General features: G+C 45.4%; 4 protein-coding genes across 8 annotated transcripts; 1 reads left to right on the forward strand and 3 right to left on the reverse strand.

Annotated features, from left to right (window-relative positions):
* Nucleotides 1-4787: 4787 nt before the first annotated feature.
* slc25a10a (solute carrier family 25 member 10a) lies at nt 4788-8731 on the reverse strand. Its single transcript, XM_030090003.1, has 11 exons — nt 8433-8731; nt 8107-8226; nt 7907-8021; nt 7711-7759; nt 6892-6933; nt 6761-6804; nt 6556-6626; nt 5857-5949; nt 5664-5741; nt 5458-5514; nt 4788-5365 (listed from the first exon to the last, which is right to left on the reverse strand). The coding sequence occupies exons 1-11, from the start codon at nt 8529-8531 to the stop codon at nt 5264-5266; spliced, it is 870 nt and encodes a 289-aa protein (XP_029945863.1). The 5' UTR covers nt 8532-8731; the 3' UTR covers nt 4788-5263.
* Nucleotides 8732-11520: 2789 nt separating this feature from the next.
* Nucleotides 11521-14784, reverse strand: mrpl12 (mitochondrial ribosomal protein L12). The gene is made up of 5 exons (XM_030089635.1): nt 14550-14784; nt 12640-12838; nt 12470-12544; nt 12219-12356; nt 11521-12133 (listed from the first exon to the last, which is right to left on the reverse strand). The coding sequence occupies exons 1-5, from the start codon at nt 14606-14608 to the stop codon at nt 12017-12019; spliced, it is 588 nt and encodes a 195-aa protein (XP_029945495.1). The 5' UTR covers nt 14609-14784; the 3' UTR covers nt 11521-12016.
* Nucleotides 14785-16632: 1848 nt separating this feature from the next.
* LOC115386758 (methyltransferase-like 26 B) lies at nt 16633-18480 on the forward strand. Its single transcript, XM_030089225.1, has 6 exons — nt 16633-16832; nt 17559-17721; nt 17795-17854; nt 17935-18002; nt 18250-18328; nt 18406-18480. The coding sequence occupies exons 1-6, from the start codon at nt 16633-16635 to the stop codon at nt 18478-18480; spliced, it is 645 nt and encodes a 214-aa protein (XP_029945085.1).
* Nucleotides 18481-18639: 159 nt separating this feature from the next.
* On the reverse strand, nt 18640-27699 carry hgs (hepatocyte growth factor-regulated tyrosine kinase substrate). 5 transcript variants are annotated; one of them, XM_030089629.1, is made up of 20 exons: nt 27543-27699; nt 25748-25832; nt 25577-25652; nt 25189-25281; nt 24391-24514; nt 24121-24173; nt 23891-23959; nt 23628-23752; nt 22237-22348; nt 22049-22147; nt 21859-21954; nt 21744-21782; nt 21497-21661; nt 21189-21402; nt 20944-21116; nt 20728-20868; nt 20461-20644; nt 20240-20376; nt 19977-20159; nt 18640-19905 (listed from the first exon to the last, which is right to left on the reverse strand). In XM_030089629.1, the coding sequence occupies exons 1-20, from the start codon at nt 27577-27579 to the stop codon at nt 19795-19797; spliced, it is 2316 nt and encodes a 771-aa protein (XP_029945489.1). In that variant the 5' UTR covers nt 27580-27699; the 3' UTR covers nt 18640-19794. The 5 variants fall into 5 exon arrangements, with proteins under 5 accessions (XP_029945489.1, XP_029945492.1, XP_029945494.1 ...); XM_030089632.1 differs by having other exon boundaries at nt 19795-19905; nt 24391-24508; XM_030089634.1 differs by having other exon boundaries at nt 19795-19905; nt 21189-21399; nt 22237-22321.
* Between the last annotated feature and the right edge of the window lie 150 nt (nt 27700-27849).

A 27849-nucleotide genomic window follows, 5' to 3' on the forward strand; every position in this document is an offset into this window, starting at 1 on the left:
AATGTTTTCAGTATTCCTGATGCGATGATTGCCCCGTCAGCTAAACTGCATTTGATTACATGCTCTGTATTCATCCAGCGCGGCGCCTGGCTCTGGGGGAATGCGGGGAACGACGGCGGCGCTGTTACGCAGTAATTAATCTTTTTCTGGCCTTGCTCTGCGCCGGTCGCCATTAAGAAGAAGGAAGGAAAGAGAAAGTGCAGAATGATCGGTGGGCTTCACGCTTTTTATTCAAATGAAAAGTTTGGGCCTGGTATTTGCATGTGCAAAATGCACATGGAAGTGGATTTTAATAATGGTCATGAATACAGTGAAGTAAAGGGACAATTTTCTGCAGACTTGGTAATTTCAATAAACATGGGAAAGATTCTGTCCACACTAAAATAACACAATATTTCAAGAGGCATGAGGGAAAAATGAAGCAGCTTTATTCAACAGAACTACTGCTGTTTAAAGATTGCTCTAAATATTAAAGGATCTGTTTCCAAAATGCTTCAAGTTCTTTTCTTTTTTTCTAAGTATACTTTTCAATAATCTAGATGAATAAATTTGCAGAATCCAACACTGTATCAGGAAACTGGTTCCCAGCCCTGAAAATGTCCGTCATAAAGTAAAGCAGCTCATTTCAGGTGCGTCTGATCCGTAAAGCGTGTTGGTGGATATGCGAGGAAGCACTTTCCCGCCGCCGCTGCTCCCACCTGTTTCTCTGAAATGTAAAACACGCCGCGCCGCGCTCCCTGATGGGAATCATTATCCAGAGTTGGAGAGAGAGGGTCGCCTGGAGTCGACGTCCTGCGAGCCGAGTGTCACGTTCGCTGAGCGGAAGCTCTCAGCGGGGAGACGAGAGCCACTCACACACACTTGTGGACATGCAAACGGCCTCTTGTTTGTGTTTTTAACATTCTCATCCGAGCGTGACGAGGGTAATTAATCAGTCAGGGCTGTGAAGAGGCTTGTTGTCCTCTGCTGGCCTGGATTCTCTGATGTGAGGAGTGTTTTCATCACATACAGTGTGTTTCAATCTGCCTGGACCTGATAAGCGTCTCCATTCAGGTCCCGTCAGATCTCACAGGTGCCGTTTCCCCGGATCGTTCGCGCTCTCCCTGACGTGTTTGGGCAGAGGCAATCACGCCGGCCGCCGCCACTGCTCCCGATCGACTGTCATGGAGGGCCGGCCGCATTCCTTCACCTTTTTTGGCCACATCTGGCTGCAACGCAAAGTACGTCTCATTAGTTAAGCCCCCCCCAAAATCAAACAGGAGGCCCCCAGCGCTGGATCATAAAGCAAACAGGGCCATGAATCAGCCCCGTCGCCACACGGAAGAGCGCGAAACACACTTTTAGCTTGTTTTATTTCACACCGATGCAGTGTAAGCAGGAAATGACATCAGGCTCTGAATGCAGAGCTTCAGCTGTGGCCGCTTAATGCAGGATAAACACTGATCGTGTCGTCTGAGCGGGTGCAAAATAAAACAAGTGAAACGGTGAAATGGATGCAGGGGAGCGGCGCTCACCCACTTCCTGACCCCGTCGCCTTTTTTTTCCCAGAGAACATCCCGTTTTCCGTCGTCGACACGTGGCTCCGCTAATCACCGACATCCGCTCCCCTCGGGACTGCGTCTTTATCAGAGGCCAAAGTGTGAGAAAAACAATATTGGCCTAACTCCGCTCTTCCGCCGCGTAATAGAGGAGGCTTGTTAGTCTGGTAATGGGGAGTTTTAAAAACATCCGCTGCCTTCAAAAGAGCATTTCAGCTCTAACCCTTGGTGTTATTTCCATCATCTGAAATACAATTTCATTGGTGAATTTGCTGCTTATTTTATAATCAAGCCAATTTACCCTCAGGGGGAAAAACATAAAAGGCTCTGCTTATTGTTCTCATTTAACTTAATTCACCACAGCAGGATTATTCTTACATCTGTTTCCTAGAGGCATTTATTCAAGTAATGTCACAGCTGTGCACCAGATTAGTAGCATTGAGTCTCTAGATCACCATGATTTCTTCAGTCCAACTGATTTCAGTTTCCTTCATATCTTAAACAGTTTTATTTTATTTTTTTAAGGTTAATATATTACAGGAACTCCCACTTTTATAAGAAAAACTCATTTTTATTGGCTTAAGGAAAGACTGGATGATCGATTCTTCAGGTTGGATTCAAAGAGAACGGATCAAATGAATGAAAATGAGACTGACAACAACCCAGCATGTTTGTTTTGTTTTGCACGTTCTCCGTATTGATTTGATAGGAGCTATTTTAGATTCCAGACTTGGATTAGACTGATTTTTGTTTTTCTCCATGGTGGACATTCCTTCAGTTTAAGCCATTAGAGCACTCGGTTAATCCATCACTCTTCAGATCGCTGCGTTCAGCCGCACGATTGCAGCAGCCGAACTGGCCGCATTAAGAGAAGCATTTTGGAAAACATTTTTACAAGTCGAGGATACAACTGTGCTAAAAGCTCCGCAAATATTCATGTGAAAAGGGATCATGTGATTATTAAGACAGTTTGTTAACGCCATGTTGTGAATATGTCCCCTGAAATAAGTTTCGCTGCACCCACACTTTAATGAAATAAACTAAATGCAGTGACCACTGCAAGGCGTCACGTGCAGAAACGTGTCCGACTCTAAAGCGGTGTGAAATTAGTTTAATTATTTTAAACTGTCTCACTGTGCAGCGAGGCAGCAGCTGTTTCTTAGTTTCTTTTGCAGAATTCAGTCGGAAAGAAAAGTCCCATTTCCCACTGTGCGGAAAAAAACAAAACATAATGCTAAGTATACTCTCATTTTTATGCAATTATATTGCATATTGCCTTTTGTGGACAGCTGAGGGAATGTGTGTGAGTGGTTGTGACCCTTTATATAACGGTCTGCACCCCGAGGGAAAACAAAGAGTGAATAAAAAGCATAACAGGCTTATTCAGAGGAGCTGCTTCTCTGCATGAGCAAACTCCGAGTTTTCACAAATTTCTGCTTAAGCAGAAGTGAAATGTAGAGAAAAGCCAGTGGTTTACCACGCCGTGATTAAAGGCAGTTTAGCTTCCATATTCCCACCATCCATTTCTCTGTTATGGAGAAAAGCTAAAGGTGACAGCGTTCACTGATACTGATTCAGTTAAAGTCTGCGTCGGGCCGATCGGCGGCGTGATTCCCACAGTCCACTGCATCCACCGACGGTATTCAGCGGCATGATGAATTGCAAAAAAAAAAAAAAAACCCACAGTTCACTCATTATTTCTGCTTTCCTTCCGAGCCGCGCGAGCCAAAACGGACCGAAATTCAAGCAAACATGAACATTTCTGGCAGTGAAAACCTTCAACATTTGGATGTAGCGGCACATTTTCCACAATACGGCAGCTGCTGCTGTTACAGGCGTGGGCGTCGAGCCCGACCCGTCTGAGGAGGTCGCATGGAATATCCTCAAAACAGAAACAAGAAAATCTACAGAGCCACTCACTTCTGATGTGTCAGACTAACGGCCTGTGTCTCCCTCTCAGAGATTCATTACCATCATTACTGTTGTAGCGTCAAGCCGAGAGAGTTCTGGTTTTATTGTTGCTTTTTTCTTGTCAGATCCAAAGAACTTTTCGGTTCGGTTTCGATTCCATCCTGTTTCGTCATTCATGGATCAGACTGCAGCCTCAACTGTTTTTATCTCACTGATTCAATGCGAACACACGAAAACCAGAGGTTTTCGAAGAGCTCAGCGAAGCTCTTATCAATGTTTTCCCTTCTGGAAACAGAGCAGAACCTTGTTGATGCTCACTGTCTCGGCCACGTTAAACCGAACGCCTGATCTCTGCACGTTTTCCATCAACCTCCACTCTTTTTCACCTGCTATTTACATGCAGAGACGTTTCTCTGCGAGACACGAGCGTGCTTTGTTCCCAAACAGTTCTCAGTCGGTGACTGTTTGTGTATGAGCGAGGTGAGCATCCAGCATGAGACAGGAGAGAAAAAAAAGAAAAATCAAAGGGATAAACTATTTTCTTCCAGTGCTGAGATATAAACTCAGGACTATAAACGTCAGACTTCTCTTGCAAGATATTTAGTCTATCTGTTCTCTGCTTTAATCCAGAATCCAATATAAATTTCTAAACAAAAGACCCTGATTGCTTCATGCGGATCCTTAATATTTGCATTCCTGGAGGATGTGTTCCGACTCGCTGTATCGTGAGAGTCTGATAAAGAGGACGGCGTCTGCAGGCCTCTCCGGATGAACTCGGCTGTGGTTCATTATCTCCCATTACCAGCCGTGCCGCCGCGCCGCGCTCCATGACAACCAGAGGTGAAAACGTCCTCGCCATCAGGATTAAGAGGGTTATGTAACCTGTCCATTAACTCCACACCTGCTCGGAATCACCGGCAACACTTCAGGAAAATGACAGATGAGACACTCCTTCAACGACTGGATCTTCAATAAAAACGGGCTCAGAGCTCAGATATTCAGCTTTCACTCTTCTATCACGGTCATGAGCTGATGGAGGCTGGAGCTCATCAGTACGTCTGTTATAGCTGAATGAAGGTAATGCTACATTATTATATTTCTACAATGATGCTGCAAACCCACGCACACCCAGACGCAGGAATCTTTTCAGAAACTGAATAAAAGTTTCTCCTCGGTGATGAACACACAGGATTGATATTCCTGTTAAAAAGATGGGAGACCTCACAGTGTGTGCAACCATAACTAGCAAAGTGGTGGACCACACGCAGGCAGAAGGTCGATGATTTCATCCTGAAGACATTTATTATCAGTGCATGTTTCAGTTATGGGTAGAAAAGAGTCTCCGCTCTGAACATGAAAATATACAATATACAGGAATCACAGTCTTGTCTCGAAGAAATATATTTGAATTTGCATCAGTATAAATACACATAAAATAGAAATAATCACTGTTTGAGTGTACATGATTCACGTACTCATATTCATTTAACTGGCAGATTTTCATTTGAGTTGATATTAGACTGATTTGTTAACTCTGTTTATAGTTTTAAAGTTCTCTGCACAAAAATAACTCCACAGGGATGACTGTAAAAAAGGAAAAGTTGAGTCACACACGTCACATTTACTTTTGTCTCACAGCTTGGAGCATTTTTGTAAATGTCACTTTAATTTTGTAGAAAAAAAAAAAAAAAAAAAATCATTGTTTTTTAGTTGTTTTTTTTGTAGAACTTGCGTCAGTACGAGCAGGACTGTGTTCAGCCCGTCTGGCTGAGAGGAACCTGACGACCTCTTCATGGGACTTTGCCTCGGCGCTCTCAGGCGACGACCACCTGACCGAAGTGCTGCCTCAGCTGCTCCAGGAAGACGTAGGTGAAGACTGTGTGAGGGACGAGGCGGATGGCCGCGGGAACAAGGCCCTGCGCGCAAACGGAAAGCATGTTTTTAAGAGAGGCAACGACAGAAATGAGTGACGAGGTCAGCCCTGAACATAGGAGAGATTTCCATCCACCTTGTAGAAAGCCTTTGGGCCGAGCTTTGCAGTTTCTGTCAGACAGGCAAACACGCTCTGGAGCAGAGAGACAAGAAAACAGCATGAGGAAGACAGAAAGCTGTGTTGTTCTTACAGCCGGTGAATAAAACATACACGTCAGCGTGATCAGAGAGAAACTGGGATTCTGCCAGTAAACTAAGCCAGGAAGCGCTCCAGACACTCACCCCGTATTCCACTTTGGAGTTCATCAGTCGCGTCTTGACGACATCGAGCGGCTGGCAAAGCACCGTGGCACAGCCGCCCTGAGGAGGAGGAGGAGGAGTGTTCTAGGTTAATAAATTACATTTATGTTTGTGGTTGCGATAAAACAAAATGCTGAAAATCAACTGTAAATAACGGCGGACGTGAGTCACTCACTGCGAACACACTGGCCAGGACGTGAGTCAGGATGTTGTCCGTTAGGAAGCCGTTAGCCAGAAACAACTGCTTGGACTGGTCGTAGCACGACAACTGTGGTGCGAAGAACACACATATAGTCCATTCTGAGAAGGTAATGTGCATTAGGAGCAAGAGCAGGAGGGTCAAATACACAGCCAGCAGTAAAACCAGCCCACATGTAGATCTAATGTAGTGTTTTATAGTGTAAAAATTATAAACTACGAATTTCCATTCAAAGTAAAACTGCTGTTTCAGTTTCCACAAAACCAACATCCAGAACGGATCGACAGATGGAGCGATGCACCGATAAAACTGATGTAACCGTTAGTGAAATAGCAGTGAGTGTTGCTGAAATAATGTGTATAAAGAACCTCCTGGCTTTATTAAACATCCGTCTGGAGGATTTCAAATCACACATTCTTCCCCCCAAGAAATGTTACCTAAAGTAATCAAATTATTCCAGTAGATTTCTTCAAATGGGAACTTTTTCCCAACGTTTTTATTGTTTATACGTTACCTTATTTGCTCCTCCAGTCTCAAAAAGATCAAACTATATGTGGCTACAGAACTAAAATGAGTTTGATCAAGCAGAGCAATAAAAAGTCAAACTAGAAATAAAACTACTGAAGTTAAAAAAGTTTTTTTCTTCTCAGGGTGAAAGCTCCAGTAAGGCTCTACCTGTCCGACTGAGACCAGAGCTCCTCGGCTGGAGGCCATCGTCCCACCAGAGAACATTTTCCTGATCCCCTCTGCAACAGAAATGTCAGAATAAATACAGAATGTGACTCATCTGGGGAGAAAAAAGACACTTTTCAAACTGTACCTTTTGACAAAATGTCAAATTTTATAATCTTGTTGAACAACAAACAAGCTTCAGCCTTACCGTCCCTCCAAACACGTAACAATCCATCGAACACATGAGCGTAACTGAGAGGAGAGAAATAAAGATCTGCAGCTGTTTGTAGAAATGATCTTCAATGTGCTGAAGACGTTTCCATATTTAAACAGACTTACTTTCTTCTGAGCTTTGCGGGCAGTTTGACATCGTTCTGCATTCTGCATGAGAAGCCATTGAAAGATTGCACAGTCAGTTTGATGTCAACATGAATCGTGAGCTCCTTCAGACTGGGGTCCATCAGATTGGAACAGTGAGCACGAGGAGCCTTCAGGGCGTTTGCAGAGCCGTCACACCACTTTACCTTTCTCTTACTTGCATTTGCTCCTTTCTGGTTTATGCCTTGGCTTGTGTATCTTTTCTTTTTTAAAGCTGTAACAGCTGCTGTGTGTCTTTCTAAATCATGTTCAAACACAAACTAAGTGGGAAACAGAACAAAATTCTGGGAATCATGTTCTTAAAATTGCACCTATTGATTTGATTCATATTTACAAAAATGCAGTTGACCAATATACTCTTGTTCATAGATTAACATTGGGTAATCATTGTTATTACTACTTGAAGGAAAACTTTACATTGTGAAAATGGGTGTGAATCATTTCCTCAAAGATAAAACATGCAATATTTCTTAAATCAATGTAAAAAACAGTCAATCGTACTAACAAAACTAGGATATAACTTCAAACACAGTGTAATGATCCGCTTTCAATTCTTGAAAGATGGAGCTGATGTAGCAGTGTGGCGGCCATATTGGATGAGGATTCTTTACACAGTAAAGTCAGCCATAACTTATCAGGATGAGGAGACGTAGAAGATGGATGCACTGAAATTTTCTCAGAAGTACAACTTTAAATGGATTTTAACAGCAGAAAGAGGAAAAGCTACTGAAACATGTAAGAATGTAAAGAATCAGTAAATAATTAGAAAATCCAACTCACCGGACATTCACTAAGTCTGCTGGGGTTCCTATGAAGCCACCTGTAAACCCTGTAAGTGGAAAAAAAAAAACAAAACCTCATTGCATGAATGAAATCAAACCAATCTGATGCAAAGTTCTTCACTGTAGGAAAAAATAAAATAAAATCTTGTCTTATTTTCTGTGAGTAAAACAGTTGAATAATTTCAGGATCAAACCTCCAAATGCACCCAGCAGGACTTTCTGGTAGAAGGGCATGGGGGCCTTGTTTTTTCTGTACAACTTGTCCCTGACAGTCTCATAAATGGCAAACCGCGACATCGAATAAGTCATCTGGGTTAAAAGAAAGAAACAAAAAAAAAGTGTCATCCCTCTGAAAGACTGCGGCATGTGGGTGTTTGGATGTGTTGCTTCTCACCTGTCTGCAGAGGGAGGCGCTGAGGCCGCTGTACAGAGCCCGGTAGCCTTCCCTCCTCACCACGTTAACGGTCATCCCGATCATCCTCACCCTCACCTCCTGCTGCGTCTGCAGGTGCACCTGGACGAGGACAACAAGGAGGGACAGCTGCATACAGAGTGTGAAGAGACAGAGGGAGTCTGGGAACTACTGGCAACTATCTATCTCAATAACTGGATAACTACAACTTATTTCAAATAAGACATGAAGAATGTGGACCAGAGAAAACATGTCAGTGTAGACAGTCTGAATATGGTTTTAATGTTAATGTCTGCTTGATCTTTTACCTTGATCAGATCCAGAGGGTGTGTTAAACAGGCCGCCGCGCTGGAGGACACTCCACCAAAATACCAGCGGGAAATGCGTTTCTGCTGCATGTCGCGCATGAAAAGAAACCCCCCCCCCAAAGAAAGTCAGGCCGAGTTCTCAGCTCCTCACGGGCTGCTGGGACAGCACGGTCCAAGCTTTGCTTTCCATCTTCTCCTGTCAGTGCTGCTGGAGATTCAGGCTGCCGCTCATTGTAAAGTTAAAGCAAGTCACTACTGTTGTAAATCCACAAGTTGAGTTTGTTGTTAAGAGCTGAACATGTTGGTAAAAACCGGGAGGTGGAGCAGGTCCGGCCGGTCAGCTCAGTGCACCGCCTCCGCCTGGGCTGGGGGTTTGTGTGCCAACACGCGGGGTGCAGCTGGTTTGTGGGAGGAAGCGTACGTGACCAATATAAAAATAGTAAGTCGGCTTGACTGCTGCTATAGTTTTGTGAATGTGGCGTGCCGGCATCTAAGGATTCAACTAACGCCGATCAAAGGTCACGAAATACATATATGTCCAGATTGGACAACAGCTTTACCATAAATAAAATATCTGGATTCATACAAGGGGTCACAAGGTCAGCGCTCCTACACGAGGAATCCACATTATTATGAAGACAGAAGTAAAAACTTTATTTCACTGTACAGTGACTTTCTGGCTTGTTAAACCTGACATGATTTTAAATGAGCGGCGCAGCAGTGGTATGAATGGGCAGCCTGGCAGCGCAGCATGTGTGCTGATTCAGAGACAGACAGGGAGGGAGGGACTGAAGACAGACGGCAGGAACAGAAACTGGATCCCCTCTGCAGGCCGGGCTGGAACACACACACACACACACGCTCTGGACACGCAGGATGTGACACCGGAGACCAGTGATCAGAATGTAGTTTCTGTGATCCCTTCTAGGAAACAAACATCCAGTAAGTGATTTGGTCTCGCGTTCTGCCAGCGCCAGAGGTGTCGGTCCAAATGCAGACATAAGTCCTGACAAAAAAACAAGGAGCTGCACTGGTGTTGCTGCACCGTCGACAGTCGGCCAGCAGCTGCTGTTCCAGAGCCATCTGTGAATGTGTTCCTTCAGCTGTGGACTATTTTCTCTCTGCTGACATTGTTCCTGCACTCCCAGTAAAACACGGCGCTCATAAAACAGCTCTGTGTTGTCAAACAGTAACATGATCTATGCGAAGCATGCTGGATCTTCATCTGGAAGTAGCTTATTCAGAGAAGAAGCTAAAAAAAAAAAAAAAAAAAAGAAGCAACTTATAGTCCAGGAAGTATGGTATATGATCAATTTTCCAGTTTCACTTTATAATCTCTATTCATGGTTCTTGGATGAAAGAGATTCTTAAACTTAACACAAGACGCAGCAGCTCATGTTGATTTCAGGCTGCTGATGCTTCACAGCTTGATTCAGGATCATGTTTATTTTTACGGGCTGCACCGCAAACCTTTCATATCCTTCACACATTAAATCACACACACTGATTGGATTTTCTTTCTTTGCTCGTACATTTGCTTCAGCAAAACCATTCAGATGCGACAGTAAGCCTTGTTCTATGAAATCTCAAATCGAAGAGCTGTTAATTCAGTGAAATAACGCCACACACTTGTGCCAGAAGTCTGGATCTGTTCAGGCACTGCCTGACCAGAGCCAGATTACTAATGTCCACACTCCCTCTGCTGCTCAGCCTCACGAAACACATGTTTGAATGCTTCAGTTCAGTCATCTGCATGTCACTGAGAGTAGAGTAAATACACACACGCCTCCTCTTTCTATTTACCCTCTTCCTGAATGTTTGGTCCTGCTTCATCGTCTGTAGCTGGAACAATGAAAAGCTGTGTAAAATGAGCTCTGAGCTGGCTCATGAGCCGCTGATGAAGATATAATAATGTGTTTTGAATCCCATCAATCTTTCAAAAGAGAGACTACAACATGTTTGAGGTGGACTGACTGTCAGTGAGCAAACTGCCTTCACAGTTTTTCTTTTTCAATACAGCAAAGATTGAACTTCAGACTCTTGCGCCACCTAGTGGCGTCTATTTGTAAACATCATTATGTTTCCATTCTGAGAACACAGCTGTGATGGTTCTTGCTGTCATCTCACCACAAGGATATCTCCTGTTTCAGTTCAGAGTTTGCCTGTTCTTCCTATTCGTGTGTTTCCCCTCACAGGATAAAAACATGTTTTTGAAATGACCAGAGAAACACCTAACAGTTTGAACTGATTTCATCCTGATGCATAAAGTCACTTTAAGATTAAAATATGTACTTTTAATTGGACATTTCAGTCCTGAAAACTGATGGAAGCAACTAAAGCATCAAAGTGAAGAGATTGTCTTTCATATATCTAAAAACAACCCCCATTCATCCAACATGTTACATGGAAAATAACTGGATTTTATTGAAAATGATGGTCAGGATTAAAGGTAATAAGATTAAACCCAATAAGCACAAACTAATATGTACGATTTTTAATATCTTTTGAATTGATCTGCCAATGACCAAAGCATAGCAGATTTAGTAGCTAATCTGTGAGCGGTGTGTAATTATGTCAAAGGAAAAGGCAGAAAAAGTGATTTAACGGGTGGGAGCAGTCTGAAAGCGACCGCAGTCACAAGTTTGAGCTGATCTTATCAACACTGCGCTTTAGTCAAGGTTTCATGGAGGAAAGATTCAATAACTATGGCAATCTGAACAGAAACAAAATCAGTTTCTCTCCGTTATAGTAACCAAGATGCTTTTGGATTCATTGTATGTCCGGTCATCCGGATATTATAACACACACACACACAGCCTTAATGAAGCTGCACAGCATGTGGCAACACAAAAGCTCATTTTGCAAGAAGCAACTATTAGTTTTACTGCAGACATGTGGAACCATCCAGGAAACGAACAATTTAGGAACAAAAGAATAAGTTGATGCCATTTGCATGACAACATAGAAAGAGAATGCATGTACGGAACTGGGGAATGGCAGACATGGGACGTAGGACCGATTCCCTGTTTATTCCCTCCGTACCAAAATCCCAGCATGAGACGACAATGAGAACACATGAGAGGAGAGATATGGATATTTCAGCTTTAATCATGAGAACACCTCTATCAACAACACCAGGACTCGGAGCTGGATACAGTATCTGACGGTACCAGTCTGATGATCCTGCTCCTACGTGGCAGGATTTCATTCTGTGGAGTCTAACACACACACTCACATGCACACACACACACAAGCATACACACAGAATTACCGACTGACGTACTTGGCACCCAGGCCAGTCTTTCTGCCACGCAAGTATACAGAAACACGAGTAGACGGAGGCGGCGGAGGCGGCGGCGGCGGCGGGGCGGCCGTGTGGGCAGCGGCGCGTCTGCAAAGTTCAGTCTGGGATGGACCGCCGTGCCGAGGAGACCGCGTCAATGTCAGAAGGCATTTCTTTGTTTCCATTTCTCTTAAACGATCCTCCTTGTTGTCTTGTAAAAAACAAAGAACATAAAAATAAAATAACAGAATGAAGGATGAAGTGCGTGTTGGAGGAGCGGCAGGCCGACACCCGGCGGGCTTCACTCCAACACCACGGTGCCGCCTGCCGCTTCCAGAGCCGCCTTCAGCTTCTCGGCCTCCTCTTTGGATACGTTGGCCCGGATTTCCTGTGGGAGAGACTCCACGAGTTTCTTCGCCTGTTTGGGGAAAGAAAATGAAATGTTTTAACGAGTCGTTCGCACAGCGACAGCAAGCTACGAACGGCGAGCGAACGACTCGTACCTGCACCAGATTCAAGCCCTGGATGCAGTTCTTCACTTCTTTTATAAGCTTCACTTTTTCAGACGCATTTAATTCTGTCAGTTTGACAGTGAAGTGAGTCTTTTCTTTCTTGACTGGCGCCTCCTCCTCCTCCGCAGCCTGGTGTCGAGTGAAAGAAAATTGTCAATGAAAAGACCATCAAATACTGACTGAAGTGATGTTTCTTTTGTTGTATCGTTTAAATTCTATTTAGAACTATATTTAATTCACACCTGAGCTGCGGGCGCAGCTGATCCAACCATCGCCCCCATCGGCATCATCCCCACATCCTGAATGTTCAGAGTTTTCTGGAATCAACCCAGACGAGAATATTACTCAGCACACACATCAGACGTTACAGAGTGTATTAATCACCAGTCCTTAAAAGGTTTTCTCCACCAACCTTGAGCAGCTCGTTGAGGTCCGACACCTCTAACAAGGTGAGGCCGGCGATGTCATTGACGAGCTGTTGGATTTTGGGGGAATACTGTTTGGGGGCTCCGTCTAGAGGAGGGGTGGCGATGGCGTCCGACGGCGTGGCCGCGCTGGTTTTCAGAAGTCTGAGCGCACACGAGGCCGGCGTCTGTCGCTGAAGCTGTTGCCTGGAAAAAGAGCAGGAATTTAACTGTGTTGAAGCAACAGCTGGTCGAGAGGAATCCTGCATCACTGCATTTAATCACTGAATTAGCATGCAGGTGAGCATCTTGCAGATAGGATCGGATGGTTTCACATGCATGTGGAGAGAAGCTTGTGTGTGTGCATAACAAAGTTCTTACCTCCACAGCACAAATCTGTGTATTTGCAAGGTATTTACTGTGACTGTACGAGGATTTGTGTGCTTCCAGGAGCTGTAAATGTCTGTTTCACCTCCACTCCAGGCTGACTTTTTTAAGCCATGAGAGGATTTTTACAGCTTCTCTGTGATGACACTGATTTGACCCCAACTGAGGTCAAACTCTTGTGTTCCCTTTGATTAACTGCCAACATGTGTACTTCTGTTCAGCAATATGTCTCCATAACCTTGTTAACACTCAGCAGCTCTACGTTGGAGTTCAGTTGTTTGAAACATGAACTTGCAGGACCTGGATGGGGCCCGGCTTAACAGACACCAGTCAGCAGGTCTGGATTGAGGGAAAATGCAGCTAAGAGTTAAAATATAAGAGCCTGCTGCAGGAAAGTCAGAGAGACAGTTAACTGAGAGGCCCAGCTGGTTCAGGAGGAAGTAAAGACAGATATTTACCAGTTGAATCTCTGTACCCACATATCAAATGTATTAAACATATTATTACACACAATGTTTTACAGTGTAAATATCAATGTGTATATAGACACACCACTACAACATGGACACACAACTCTCAACATACACATTTTAAAATAATAGAAGCATCATATTATCTTATTGAGAGACCCACACCTGTGAAGTCCCAATCCCACATCCACTTTTCCAGCCTCTATTCCACAAATCAACATGAAAATACCAATAATTCCATATTTAATGTATGACGATCTCTATGAATTGATATATAACAGCTTGATTTGTATTGTTTGGGACAATTTCACCCAAGGTGGATATTTGAATCTAATAAATGAGAATTTGAATCATACACAATCTACAATCTAATAAAATTTAATTATTTTATTAATCATTGGGTGGTGTGGTGGTCTGACTGTCCTGTGAAATGCTGCTTTATTAGTCACCCTAAAAAATGTAGTAAATTCAAACTCCCACTTTGCTATGCAGCATTATTTAATCCATCAGACACGTTGATAGATTTTGACAGCTGAAGTGATTGTGATCTGCATTTCAGTGTATAACCAACAAAACCCAAACAATTCGAATCAGTAAATGAAAACCAATAAAAACAATTCATTGATCAGGACTGAAACACTTGGTCTACTAGCCAGTCAGTACATGACCTCTGAAGCAGGAACCACAGCAGGATGGAGGCCACACGCTCACGAGGATGAATGACAGACAGATTATACTCTTTAATTCATTCCTGCTGCTTCTGTTCTCTGCTGTGACCTTCCGGTGCAGTTTTCAGGTTTTACGACCACGTTAAGAATGACAAAATAAGGCTGAGCGAGTCAAAGTCCTGCAGGTCAATGCCGCTTCAAGGTAACTCCTCCTCATCATCCTCATCCTCATTAAACACAGACGGGCCTCAGGTTTCAGCTCGAGCGGCAGAACAACGTTCCCCCTCCTGCAGGAGAAGCAGCGGTCGGCGGATGTCTGCCCTTGAAGGAGCCGCAGACTCGCACCGAGCCGCAGCTCCGCTGTTACGTGACCGGCGGCTGCACGTTACGTACCGCTGCGTGCTGGCGGCGGCCCGCAGCGCGGTCCGGAGGCAGCGCGTGGAGCACAACATGTCGGCGGGGAGAAGAGCCGCGGGTCCCGGGGTCCTCCTGAATAACCAGCTGAACGCTTGTCTCCGCTCCGGTCTTCTCCTTCCAGTCCCCCGCCGCTTCAAAAGCACATGGCGTCCTCTCTGGTCCTCCTGACCTACCCACAATGCACCGCCTGAACTTTCGGGAGAACTACGGGAACCGCAGAGGGACACTAGAAGCGAAAATGGTTATAAACGACTATGAATCGCACATTGCTAATTCGATCCCAAACATTGTTCCTCTCAGCTTTAAGTCTGCAAGTTTCCCTCCTTTTTTAAATCAATATTTTTTGCAGGGTTAGTCCACAGCAGATCAAGGGGCCACGTGTGGCCTTTGACCTCTGCTTGACCAGTTCAGAGGGTGTCACTGGAAAATCTGCAGTGATTTATCTTATTATTGGCTCTATTACAGCTAAAATAGTCACACTTTGTGGTCAACGGACGAGCATATTTAACAATATAATGCAAACACACACTTCTGATTAAATCAACTTTCTGAAGACATCTCCAACTGGAGGAACTGGACCAGGTCATAGGAAACCATCCAGTCTGAGCAGAAGATGCAGTCTCTGAAATTCAATCAGGAGACCCACAGACTCTTCATTCTTTTCCCACTTTTTCAACATTTTGCTTGCAGACGTGTGTCCTTCCAAGGTTATCGCATCAAGAAGGTAAAAGCATAAAGGTATAGGTTAAACTTTTGAGTTGAGTGATATAACTCAAATGCATCTGAATTACATTCTGCTCTCTCTATTTCAAGGTAAGGTAACTTACTGTTTGTAAGGAATCCTGTATTTTCAGTGTATTTACTCACAAGTGGCCCACCATGTCTTTCATGTGCATTTCAGGGAACGCCAATAACTATTCTACTATCTTCTGCTCTTAAAGATTAGGACAAATGGGAAAAACCTCACTCTTTTTATCCTTGGCATTTCCTCGATGAGGATGGGAATATAAGGCGAAGAGATGCTTTTCCCCTCTTTCTTGGGTTACACGTGGCTTTGATCATCTCCAATCTGAAAAATTACATTCTCATGTGAGATTTCTGGATTTGTTGCAGGACCAAGGAATTATGCCAAAGTCTGGCCAAGGTGAGTATCTTCATCTTCTTTGCCTCCCTGCTGCAGTGTTTTCAGTTCACTCCTCCACCTGGACTGAAGATGGAAGATCAGGATCTCTTAAAGGGTTCCGGGCCTTTCAGTGTCCCCTTCGCCTCATCACCTCTGTGCTATTAAAAGGATTTGACCTCATTTTTAACATTAAAAAAAATAATAATCAAAACTCTAACCTACAATGAAACAACTTCAAGCCCTTTTCTACACGACTGCTATACAGTCTTAGTTTTGTTAACTGTTGATGGGAGCTTATTTAAAGTGATTCAAATGTAACTCCTAATCATCATCCAGAAGTTATGACTTAATAAGCATGAATCTCATGAAGTCAGGTGTGACAGGAGTTAAAGACGTCCCCTCTGTAACGCACGTCTATTTGTAAAATGTTCTCCAAATCTTTTCTGCGAGTGCACATATGAAACTGTTGTTTTGAACAAACAGCATTCATGACCTCCGTGATCCATTCTGACATGTCCACTGCAAACCAGAACCCTCTAAAAACGGCGTGATTATAATAAAATCCATCAGACGACTGGATGATATTGTGATCAAGTAATCCAACACTTACTTAATCCTAAACTTGAGGGAATTCACAACTTACGGACATTAGATAATCTGCTTCTGACGTGCAGTTTGTGTGTTTGTGTGCATGCTGCCACACACACACTGTGTGTGCTAGACACTCAGGAGGAGCAGAGTGGGAATCCTCTTAAGCAGGTAATCTGTGCACCCATCTGCCGTCACAGTCAACCACCACAGTAACATGCTGTTCTCCCTCAGAGCCTCTGACGCCCGGCAGCCGAGACAGTAAGAGGGAAACACCTCTCTGCACAGGTTTCTGGGTGTGGACGGACGCAGACGATGAACTGACGTGACTTCTCTGTCCTCCAGGTCATGCTGCTTTCTCCTCAGGCGGAGAGGAACTGGGAGGAGCTCTGTCTCATGCTGGAGGACGTTCTGGAGGAGCAGTCACACAGGCAGCTGTTCGGCCTGGAGCTGGGCTCCGGAACCGGGCAGCACGTCATCCGCTTCGCCCAGAGGCTGCCCTTCGTCACCTGGCAGCCGTCGGACATCAAGGAGGAGTCCCGGGAGAGGTTCGTGTGTTTTAGGAAATTATTGCCGACTGCGATATGACAAGGGATCGCCGCCAACATCTCAGTGCCATTTAAACCGGTGACCTTATGGAGTCGGAGGCTTTCCCCATGAAGGGTAGTGACGAAAAATACTGGAACATCAACAGAAATTATGTCCCAGTATTGTTCTTTTTTTCTAATTTCTGAGAAATTACACATACAACAATGAAGATCAGGTAAAATGTACTTAAGAATATTACTTTCAAAAGTCTTTTTTTAGTATAGTACTTAATAATTACCCCTTAACTGGCAGGGGACAGTACAGTATTTGGTAACTTCCTATTGTCTTATTGTTTCTGAAAAACTAACATGACACATTGAAGTAGACACTCACATTGTAGTATTTCTTAAAATTAAGAGACTGCGTGTTACTTTTTGAATTCCACGTCACACTAGTATGGCTCACGTTTTCATTTGGCGTCTCTGACTGCCCGTCTGTCCACCTGACTCAGAATTTATTCTGTAATGTACGTAGTGGTACATAATATAGTCTTTCAGCAAAATCCAGAAAAACTGCAGAATGTTTTAACACATTTTAAATATATGAAAGGATGCAAGTATTTAAATGAAAATTAAGTGCAATTTACTACCGACATTTTACTTTGAGACTTTTAAAATCACAAGTGTTTTTTCATTCTTTTAACTTCTTCTGATTCATTGTAATCTTCTCCTAAACCGTGTCCACAGTATCAAGGCGTATGTTGCTGCGACACACGCCAAGACCGTGCTGCCGCCAGTTCACCTGGACGCCAGCGAACCGTGGGAGAAATGGGCCGGACTGAGTCTCAGCTGCTGCGATGTGATTGTTGCCATCAACCTGCTGCAGTACAGCTCCTTCAAAACAGCACAGGTATCTGGCACATCTGGCACAACAGATACGACTGACTTGACTTGATGTCGTTTTGTTTCTGTGTCTTCTGCAGGGGGTTTTCAGTGGAGCCGGGAAGATCCTCAAACAAAACGGCCTCCTGCTGACATACGGGGTACGTCCTGAGAGCTGATGCTGATGTACGAGGTTTAAGTCTGTCAGACACACAACTTACAAACGTGAAACATCCCCCAGGTCTATGCTATGAATGGCATCATTGCTCCCAGCTGCAATGAACATCTGGATGAGGAGATTCGGAAAATGTGAGTCTGAGTTGATCCAACGCTGAAAACTTTTTTTATATGAATACTCATTGTTTTCATGTGTGTGTTTTCTTAAACGGCATGCGTTCGACATTGACTGAAAGTGAAGTCTGGGATAAGCGTTGAAGCTGTAGAATAAAGCAGTAAAGGTTTTCCTCCATTATGCCATAATAGCTGAGCCAGTGAGATCGGTGTGTGTTCTGGTTCTGGTTGTTTGTCGTAAACATAAACTGTGTGATCTCCACAGAAATCCAGAGTGGGGTCTCCCGGACGTGGACGTGCTCAGGCAGCTGGCCTTCAGTAACGGGATGCGCATGGAGAGGATAGTGAGTTAAATTAGACCTTCTCAACACACCAATAAACCGAAAGCTTTGTATTTATAATTGTGATTTTTGTTTTTCAGATTGAGATGGAGAATTACTACAGATGCCTCATCTTCAGAAAACTTGAAGTCAAATCACATCAAGGAGATTCATGATGATTAAATGTATATTTCAGTTGTCGTGACCTTTGCACTTGTGGAGGTTTTGAACTGTGAATGTCATGAAGTGGACATTCTGCACGTGAATAAAGACGTCAACACCGTTCCTCCCAATTCTGATGAATGTGTGTGAAGGAAACACACTCAAGCCGAAGCGGTTGGACAATAAGAACCAGATATTTATTAAATATAATTTTAAAATTACTTTAAAGTCAGACAGATCAGTATGACGGAGTAAAGAAGTTCACAGATGGCAACAGAAGGGGTTACAGAAATCACTGATTAGATGAGTGATGGATACATGCAGCGCGCCGTCAGCGTCCCCTCATGTCTGGGAGGTGAAGTACACTTTAGGAAGAGAGCCCGCCTGTATGCGTCTCTCGTCGCAGGATGCAGCGCCGGTAGTTTGCGGTCGATTACATGTTGAGTCCAGACGCCCTTTGCAGCAATATTACTGAACGTTTGGCAACACAAGTCACTTCGGTTAGGAGACGGGGTGCTAGTAAAGTTCCCGGACTGCCGTCACTGTGTCTACTCTCTTGCGGCTAGCCGTGAGTTTTAATTAATTTATCTACGAAAGTACAACCGGTGAGGATTAAACAGAGTCCAAGCGGCAGCGCACGGATGGGCGCCAGGACTTTAGGACGCCCGTTTGAGACAGGATGACCTGAAAACAACTGGAATGTTACGCTGAGGACCCGACGGAGATGTGTGTTAGTGCCTTTCGCTCCAGACTCGACTCCGTCTCTCCCTCGACACACCAAAACTCGTCCATCACGACCCGCGCTCGCTGCGATAAAATCACTCCCATTCCAGAAAAAAAGAACTGAAATTTAACATGCAGATTTTCCTTTTAGAAAAATATGAGACAAAGGATGCTTGTGTTTTCTTATTTTTCTGTTTTTACTTCTAAATTAATATATTTTCTTATTTGTTTTAACTTTAATATCACTGACTATTTTCTGCGCATCAGTTATGCGTTTAAGAAGGAAATACTACATAGATATCAGCTGTAAAGGAGGAAACGGAGGAGCGGGAGGAAGGCTGAGGGGTGGTGGGGGCCGCTCCACTGCAGCTCCCCCCGCCCACCCGCGTAATCCCACGTTTCAGAGAGGGGGAGAGGCGGGAAGAGCGACAGTTCTGCAACATCATCACAATATTTTACATTGCCACAACATCACAGCAAGGTGGAGGGTGAGAAGAATGTTTCCAGAGGGAGTCGTCAGAGTCCGGGGGGGGCAGGAAGTGGGGGAGGGGCTGAAGAGACCAGGAGGGAGGGTGTAGTGTCGGACCTTGCAGCGTTGTGGGCTTTTAGTCAAAGGAGATGAGCTGTGCCTCGGCGCTGCCCGGTGCAGCCTGGGGGACCTGCTGCGCCGCCGCCACCTGCTGCTGCTGCTGCGGGGGGCCACCAGGGGGAGCCACCTGGCAAGGGAAGAACTGGGTTAGACTCCAAGCTGCAGCGCCAACATGTTTCACATGGAGACCGTCTATACCTGCTGGTACATGGGCTGCTGGCCGGGCATGTACTGCTGCTGTGGGGGCATGTTGGGGTCCTGGCCCGGCAACGCCGTGATCATGTTCTGCATATTATACGGCTGGTAGCTCATGTAGCCCATACCGTTGGTGGGGGCCGCTTGGGACATGGGGGGCAGACTCTGCGCCTGAGAGGCCACATTCTGCAGGAAATCCAAACAACACCGAGTGTTATTAGCGCCACTTTGTTGTGGTTAGAAAGCTAAAGAGCAGCGATTCCCACCTGGTAGCCCTGTGTGGGTGTGGGCTGGTAGTTGGAGTAGGGGGGGCTGGTGTTGGGAGGGGCCTGGCCGGGGGGAGGAGCGGGCTGCCCGTTGGTGGCTGGAGCCTGGTACATGTACGCATTCACCATATTTGGATCTGGACACAAGAAGAAGACATTTTCAGAAAAAGTCATCAAGAATCCAAAAGCCATGTGTGAACGGGATGCTTCACAGCCTGTACCTGTGGCAGCGCCGGGCATGGCCTGGTACTGTGGAGGAGCGGTCTGCCCCGGCTGGCTCATGTAGATGTTGTGCATCGGCGAGCCTTCTACTGAACCGGCGGGGCTGAAGGTGCCCGGGTAGCTGGGCGGCGCACCGGGCTGGTACACCACCCCTCCCGCAACATTGGGGGGCAGAGACTGCATCTGCACGGCGGACCAAACACTGAGTTTCTGGGAAAGCGGGTTCAAAAAGAACCTGAACCCCCGCTGGAGGACGCGGTGCGTACCTGGGCATAAGGCAGGGAGAACGCCGGCATCTGCGCTCTCATCTGGATGGTGTGTTTCTGCTGCTCCAGGCGCATCTGCCGCTCCTTCTCCTGCTCCTGCAGGCGCTGGATGGCCAGCTGCCTCTGCATCTCCAGGTACTCCTGCGGATCAGAGCAGCACTCCTGAGCACGGGGAGTGACCGGCGGACGGGCCGATTCCTCGTCGTTTTCCCTCACCTGCTTCTTCTGCCTCATGATTTCTAGTTTCTGCGCCAGCTGGATCTGCCGCTGCCTCTCCGCCTCCTCGGCGGCGCGCCGCAGCTTCTCTCTGTGCTCGTCCCGCAGAGCGTTGAGCGCGGCCCGGGCGTCACGCACCTGCGCCAACTTGTCCTGCAGACCCTCGTAGTACACTGACGAGACGACGGAAGTCAGAGAAACAATCTGCGCTGAAATCTGCGTCAGGCTCCGGAGCGGCCACTCACATCTCTTCTCGTCCAGCTGGTTGAGGATGTCCAGCAGCTGCGGGTGCATGTTGTTGATGGACTGGAAGAGCGAGAGCACGGCGCTGTCGTTGGTGATGCTGCGGCCGCGCATGTGGTTGCTCTTCATGCGGTTGAGGAAGGTGGTGACGGCGTTCTGCAGGGCCTTCAGGAACTGCTCGTGGTTCTCCTCCGACTCGCCGTTCTGGTACTGCTGCTGCAAAAAGCGGAGCCGGGAGCCGGGAGCCGTGAGTTGCCCGCGTCGCGTTGCGTTGCTATCGGTTCGCGTTACGCGGAGGGCGTGGCCATACCTCCACGATGCTGACGGGCTGGACGGCGACGTGGCTTTCCACGGGCTGAGCGACGGCCGGGAGGGGCTCGGCCATCGGCACGGGGGCGGGGGCCGACGGCGTGGGACTCTTGCGAGCCTCTTCCTGTTTCTTCTCCCAGTATGTCCGGTTCAGGTAACGCGCCAGCTGGAGAGACGGGACGGAGGGAAATCAGCAAGGGGAGGAATGAAGCACGTTCACTAGGATTTATAGAGCGACGTGCACACACCTCAGGGTCTACGTCCTCAGCTGATGGAGCGGAGGAGTTCTGGAAGAGAACAGGAGATTACAGTTAAAATGTGTTTTGCAGCGTAAACAAACCGTCTGTCAGGATGAAGTCTCACCACGGGGGGGGTGTAGAGGGTGCTGACGGGCGGTGCGGAGGAAGTCACCGGGGTGGGATCCGTTTTGGGATACATGGAGTACGAGTTCTTTTGTCTCTGTAGGTGAAACGTGCAACTCGGGGTCAGTTGTTTTTTTTTTTTTTCCCCCTTCTCCAAACAGGATGTGAAAAGCGTCGGCTGGGAGACCCACCATGCGCTCCTTCTCCTCCGCCTCGCTCTGGGACAGGGCGATGGCCAGCTGCAGCTCCTCCTCCTCCTGCAGCGCCGCCTCGTCCCTCTTCGGGGGCATCTAGTGAGAGCGAGGAAATGGGAAAAAAGTCAGTTTGATAAAGCAGAAATGAGCCCAGTAATCAAGTCTTATTGTTTGTGGCGGTTCACCTGTGACTGCTGGGACAGCGGGCTGGTCAGGTACTCGGGGGGCAGCTCGGCGGAGCCGGTGGAGGGGGCTTTTCCTTCAGCTTTCCTAAGGGGAGGAGACAGGGAGGGGTGGCTGGTGAGGAAAAGGGATCAGGGAGGACAAACAGCCTTGTAAATCAAGAGGAGAGCATGCAGTGTGAAACAACAACAACTCTCCACAAACAGCTCCAAACAATGGCACGGCCGCGTAAAGCTCTGATGGAAACGGTTCATGATTTTAATTAGAAAACAGGCCTTTAAGACCAAACGGTGCACTCACATTACTCTCAGGACTTTTAATCTCAAACAGACTATTAAAGTTCCACCAGGGATGTTCAACTCTCATCACTGTGGGAGCTTGAAATTAACAGTGATGCAGTACTTTGGGATATTTCCAATAGATACCTGGTTCAAATGTGCTTGAAATTTATTGGTGTGCAAATCAATTGTCCATAGCTGCCTTATACCTTTAAAAATACATATTTATCTGTTTAAACGGGTCTCAGTCATGTCACCAGGGACATGTGTTAACTTAATAACTGCTAACAAGCCTTCTTGGATTTTTATCATGGCCTCTCTTTAATTTCCTGTAATTTAAACACATTTCTCTGACTCTTCTACGCTCTGATTCCCCCTGAAACGTCTTTAAAAATCAGCAGCACCACAACATTGGCTAAATGAAAAGGTGCAGAAACACATCAGCATACAACGAAAGCTTGAAAAAATGAATACATTATTCCTTTACAAAGATTTTATCTAAAGCTTTACATTTAACCACCAACCATACGAGACATGAGAAAACAAATTACTCCTCTAAAACAAGCTCCATTTACCAGAAAGAAGAGAGTCAAATATCCATCCAAGCAAACTTCTTTCACAAGCATTTTTAGTTGAAATCAGATCCCATGTACAATCAGTACTTTCAATTTAATTCTGCTCAAGGTTTTTGACAGAGCGGAATACAGATTTTCTCTCTTTGAACTGAACTGCTTTGTCATTTCAGCTCCCAAAATACTGCAGAGTTTAAATCACTGGGAAAACAATTAAACTAACATGCTTAATTCAGATTAAAGAGATGCAAACATAAGCTTAAATAGATCACGATTTCATTACTGCTCGCAGAAGGTTTCACACATTAGCTGCTGATGTTTGAAAGCTCTGAGCCGCAGAGACCTCGTGCCCACACAGCCCGGTTTCTAATCAGCTCAGCGACGACTGAAAGACAGAAGTTACAGCCCTCGCACAAAAACCTCGACTTTCTCCACGACTGAAAGCCAGAAATAGCCGCGCCATTCAATCCCGCTTCACACACTCCGCGTTTTGTTCTCACGCCGACCGAGCCGTGCGCGTCGCCGCCGCCGTCTGGGACTCACTTGTTCAGCAGCTCGAAGCAGGGCTCGCACACGCGCACCTCCTTCTCGATGCCAAACTTGGGGATGGTGGAGTACTTGGACGAACACTTGCCGCAGAAAATCTGGCCACAGGCTCGACAGTGGTGCTGCGGGAGTCGCACAATGCAAATCGGGGTCAATTTTTTCTTTTTTTTTTTTTCCGTGACCACGTGCGCCAACAGGAAACCTCACACACAACCATAAAATGTCTGAGTGGCCCAGTTACGAAAGAGACTCCGGCCTACTTTTCTTGTCATGACTCCAAACTGGACTCTGCACCGGTGGCACTCCTCAGCGTCGACCCAGTCCGGGGCCTGGACGAGGCAGACGTCACATTACAAGGCATGCGGGGTGTGTGTGTGTGTGTGTGTGTGTGTGTGTGTGTGTGTGTGTGTGTGTGTGTACACGGTAAACTTCAAACAAAGGCAAAGCTCGACACAAAAATCTGAGATAAAAGCATGAAAAAGGATCTTACTCTCTCGGCGGCGAACATGGCATCGCTCTCTTTGAACTCGGGGAAGACATGACCTGGTGTGAAAATGAAAATGAAATCAAGCTGTTCAGCAGATCCTCGTTTTGAAGTGCAAACATTGGCAACGGCTCAGAATACATGATCAAGACAGGGAGAAATATGAATACCAGCTTCAGTGTGTCAACACTGCTCCAGATTTAAATGGGTTTATGGTTTAAAAAATAAAATAATTAGGTCTTCAGGTGTTGTAAAACACAGCGTATGGACACTCACCTTCCACCTTCATGATCTGATAAGTGTCCTGAACCACCTTGTATTTGGGTTCGTTCCGGAAGGCGTGAGCCCAAGCCTGGATCAGATAGAGGATCTTGTTTCTGACATTTGGTTCAGTCTGTTTCTGGTAGGAAAAAAACCAACAATGAAAAAAAGAAAAAAAGCTTTCCTGCCTTTTGTTTCTTTCATATGATTAAATGTGCTGTTTGACAGAAAACAGACACAAAGAGAACTGAGCAGTGCAGTGTTTGATGACACACAGTCAGGCTGGAAGCACAATCCTTTGGTATGAAAACACTCCGGTCACAAGACTGTGACGTTATCAGGAAGTGGAAACCAGAACAGGGCTCGCAGCCCGGGTCACATGAGGCAGCAGAGGACCAATCAGATCCCACTAGCTGGTGCTGCGGCGCATGGGGGGGAGGAGGAGGGAGGGGGCGAAGACCAGGCATCCAGCCAACGTGTACAGAGGGAAAACAATCAAACTCAACACTGATAGTTTCTCAACTTAATGCTGACCGATAGAAATCCAAATTTCACTTAATTTGTTCTGATTTCCATATAATATTCAGTTATTGATCTTTTCTTCAGTATTGCCCTTTTCTTTTGCGTTTTTATGATTTGGTTAGTTTGGGAGAGCCACAAAAAAAAAAAAAAAAAAAAAAAAAGGAGTTTCCAAATTTGGTCACTTGCCCAATAAACATTAAGAAAACTACAAGATTGGCCAGACCAGAGCAGAAAGGTTCTGGGGACGGCGTGCTGACATGGAACGGGGAGTATTAGGTAAGATAATGTCACCTTCAGCAGATCCTTCAGTTCCTCCATCGTTTGTTTGCTCGCCACCTCGTCATGAACCGTCTGCCCACAATTCTTCACCACCGACTCCAGAACCTGCAGTCAAGGCACATGAGTACTGTATATGCTGACAAATATGACAACTGGTATTACATAAAGTGCATCGAACGGTCTTTGATGGCTGCAGGCCTATTCATACTCCAGGAGAAGGATGAAAAAAAATTCTGATGCTCGATGGATTGGGGCCAAAAAAATAACGTCTGGCAGAAAATATTGTTTTTTCTGCTGCTGGCTGACATCAGGAAGCGGATTTTGTCGTTCTTCCCTCTGGACTATGAATGGACCTTTATCCTGTCATCATTTATGCAAACGTGCACAGTGCATATCTTACCTCAAGCGCATAAAGAGCCACATGTGGATTTTTGTCATTTAACTTCTTCTTAATGGCCCCAATAGCATATTTAGCCCTGAAAGAACAAAGACAAGCATCTTTCATGGTAAATGTTGCTTTCTGAGGCGTAAAAACAAACAATGGAGGAACGGCTGAAGCTGGATCACTCACTGTGTGTCTCCCTGTCGAATGAGATCGCAGATCTGCAGAATGGATTCCCAGTCCGTCTCCAGGAGCAGCTGACTGGTGGCTTTATCTGAAATTACCACAGAAGATTGAGCGACAATGTTTTTTTTTACACAACATTCACTGAACAAAAACCCTTGTTCTGCTCATGTTACGAACTTTAATGAAAAAGGACAGTTTTGTTATGTTTTCTATATCTATGCACATAACATTTGTCTTTGCTGCTTCGTTGGACTCTTGTTCTCTTTAAACGCTCACCTTGAATAACATTTAGCACTTTTATTTTGCAGGATTCAGGATAACTCATCGTTCCTGATATGTTCAAGCCTTGCTCCGTTTTCAGACTGATCTATTTTCATATAGTTTTTAACTTTGTCCTTTGATTTGTATGCTCTTGTTCAGTCTGTTGAATCATTTTTGAATTTGTGTGTCTTGTGAATGACATATGAACATAAGGTCCTTTTTTCAATGTTATAAAAATTCATACTTCATGAAGATCCAACTAAGACTGAGACACTGCATAAGCTCAGATTACATGTAAACTTACGCAGAAGAGAGTAAAGCACAAATTATGGATTAAGTAGCTGTGTTTCAGGCATGTGGAACTGTAAGTGCTTCCCTTACAGTCTAATTGAATGACTGCCAGATCTTCCTCAACAATTAAGCTTACAGTAACAACCTTGACTCATATGAAAGTGATCATTTGACACACCTGTTGAACAGGCTGTATTTTTTTGGGTTGTATTATCTGAAAAAAAGTATTTCTGACACTTAGCTAGTGTGGCATGATTTCACAGAGCCTTCCATACACTCCTCTTTTCATAGTCTGACCTACTGCTGAATCTGTTGTATTTGATCACATCAGACTGTAAAGCTGTACTTAAAAGAGGTGCAACAATAAGCGATTACAACATGAGGACACTCAAGTGCTCTTCAGACCTGCTACCAGCAGACAATCCCGTTCTACAAGATCCCGGTGCCAGGCTCACATGTCGCAAAGGGACACATTTTACTGTTAGAACCAAAGCACGATGTAACAGAACAAATCAACACCAACACATATTTGTTATAGTGCATTTTAATAAAAAGGTGTACGCTACTTCTTAATATGTTTTTCTCTCTAGATTGACTGACCCATATAAAGCTCTTCGTGACATCTAATCATTAATGATCTTCTGGGGCATTTAGATACGAGGAGCCTGTTTGGACTCCAGCGGTATGACAAAGCTGTTTTTTCCCGTGGAGGTGTCGGAGAGGACTGATTAGAACCTCCCGACGTGTCTAATTCAGGATACAGCTCATCTATAACGGGCTTACTAATTAAATTAGTAGTTATATCTGTTTGACAACAATCTGATGGACCTCTTTTGGGAATAAGTATTAAAATTCACCCTGAGAGACAGCAATCGTGTGTTCTGTCGCCTGTTTAGAAAATGTAAACAATTAACCTAGTATAGGTTAATAGTCCTGCTAACGGGGTTACATTTATATATACGTGTAAATTACAGACAGAAACTGGACTGAATGGAGTCGCCAGGCTGGTTTACTCAGAATATCAGCGCAGTGAGGAGGAGATATGTCTTTAATGAGGAGATTTGTGAGCCCGTCTGGGCCTCCGAACAATAGCAGCGAAACGGTGAGCGAGCTAAAAAGCAGCTAGCTGGCCCGACAGCCTCAGCCACAGCCCCAGTTTGTCAAAACAATAACGCTGGAAAACACCGAACCTCGACTCTCGGTTCACCAACAACGTGTCAGATTAGGAAACAAGCAGTTAACTCACCGAGAAGCCTCTCGAACGTGCCTCCGCCTTTCCCCATGCTGGCCGAGAAGTGTCAGAGAGTCGAGAGACGTCTTGTTTTGTCCACGGATCCGAGCTCTTCTAGCCTGTTAGCTCGCCTGCTAGCCTCCGAGCTGCACAGCTGTACGGCTCAGGTAGCAGCGGCTTCCTGCTTCCCTTTTCCGCCGCACGAGCGCTGACAAGCGGAGAATCCCGCCTCCTAGTGGCAGGTCAACGTCATTACAGGTTTATTTGAAGGAAAAACAAAAAAAAGTTTGTTCTTCTTCTTCTACTTTATCTATAGATTGAT

Source organism: Salarias fasciatus, chromosome 4, assembly GCF_902148845.1.
Source record: "Salarias fasciatus chromosome 4, fSalaFa1.1, whole genome shotgun sequence".
Taxonomy (NCBI): domain Eukaryota; kingdom Metazoa; phylum Chordata; class Actinopteri; order Blenniiformes; family Blenniidae; genus Salarias; species Salarias fasciatus.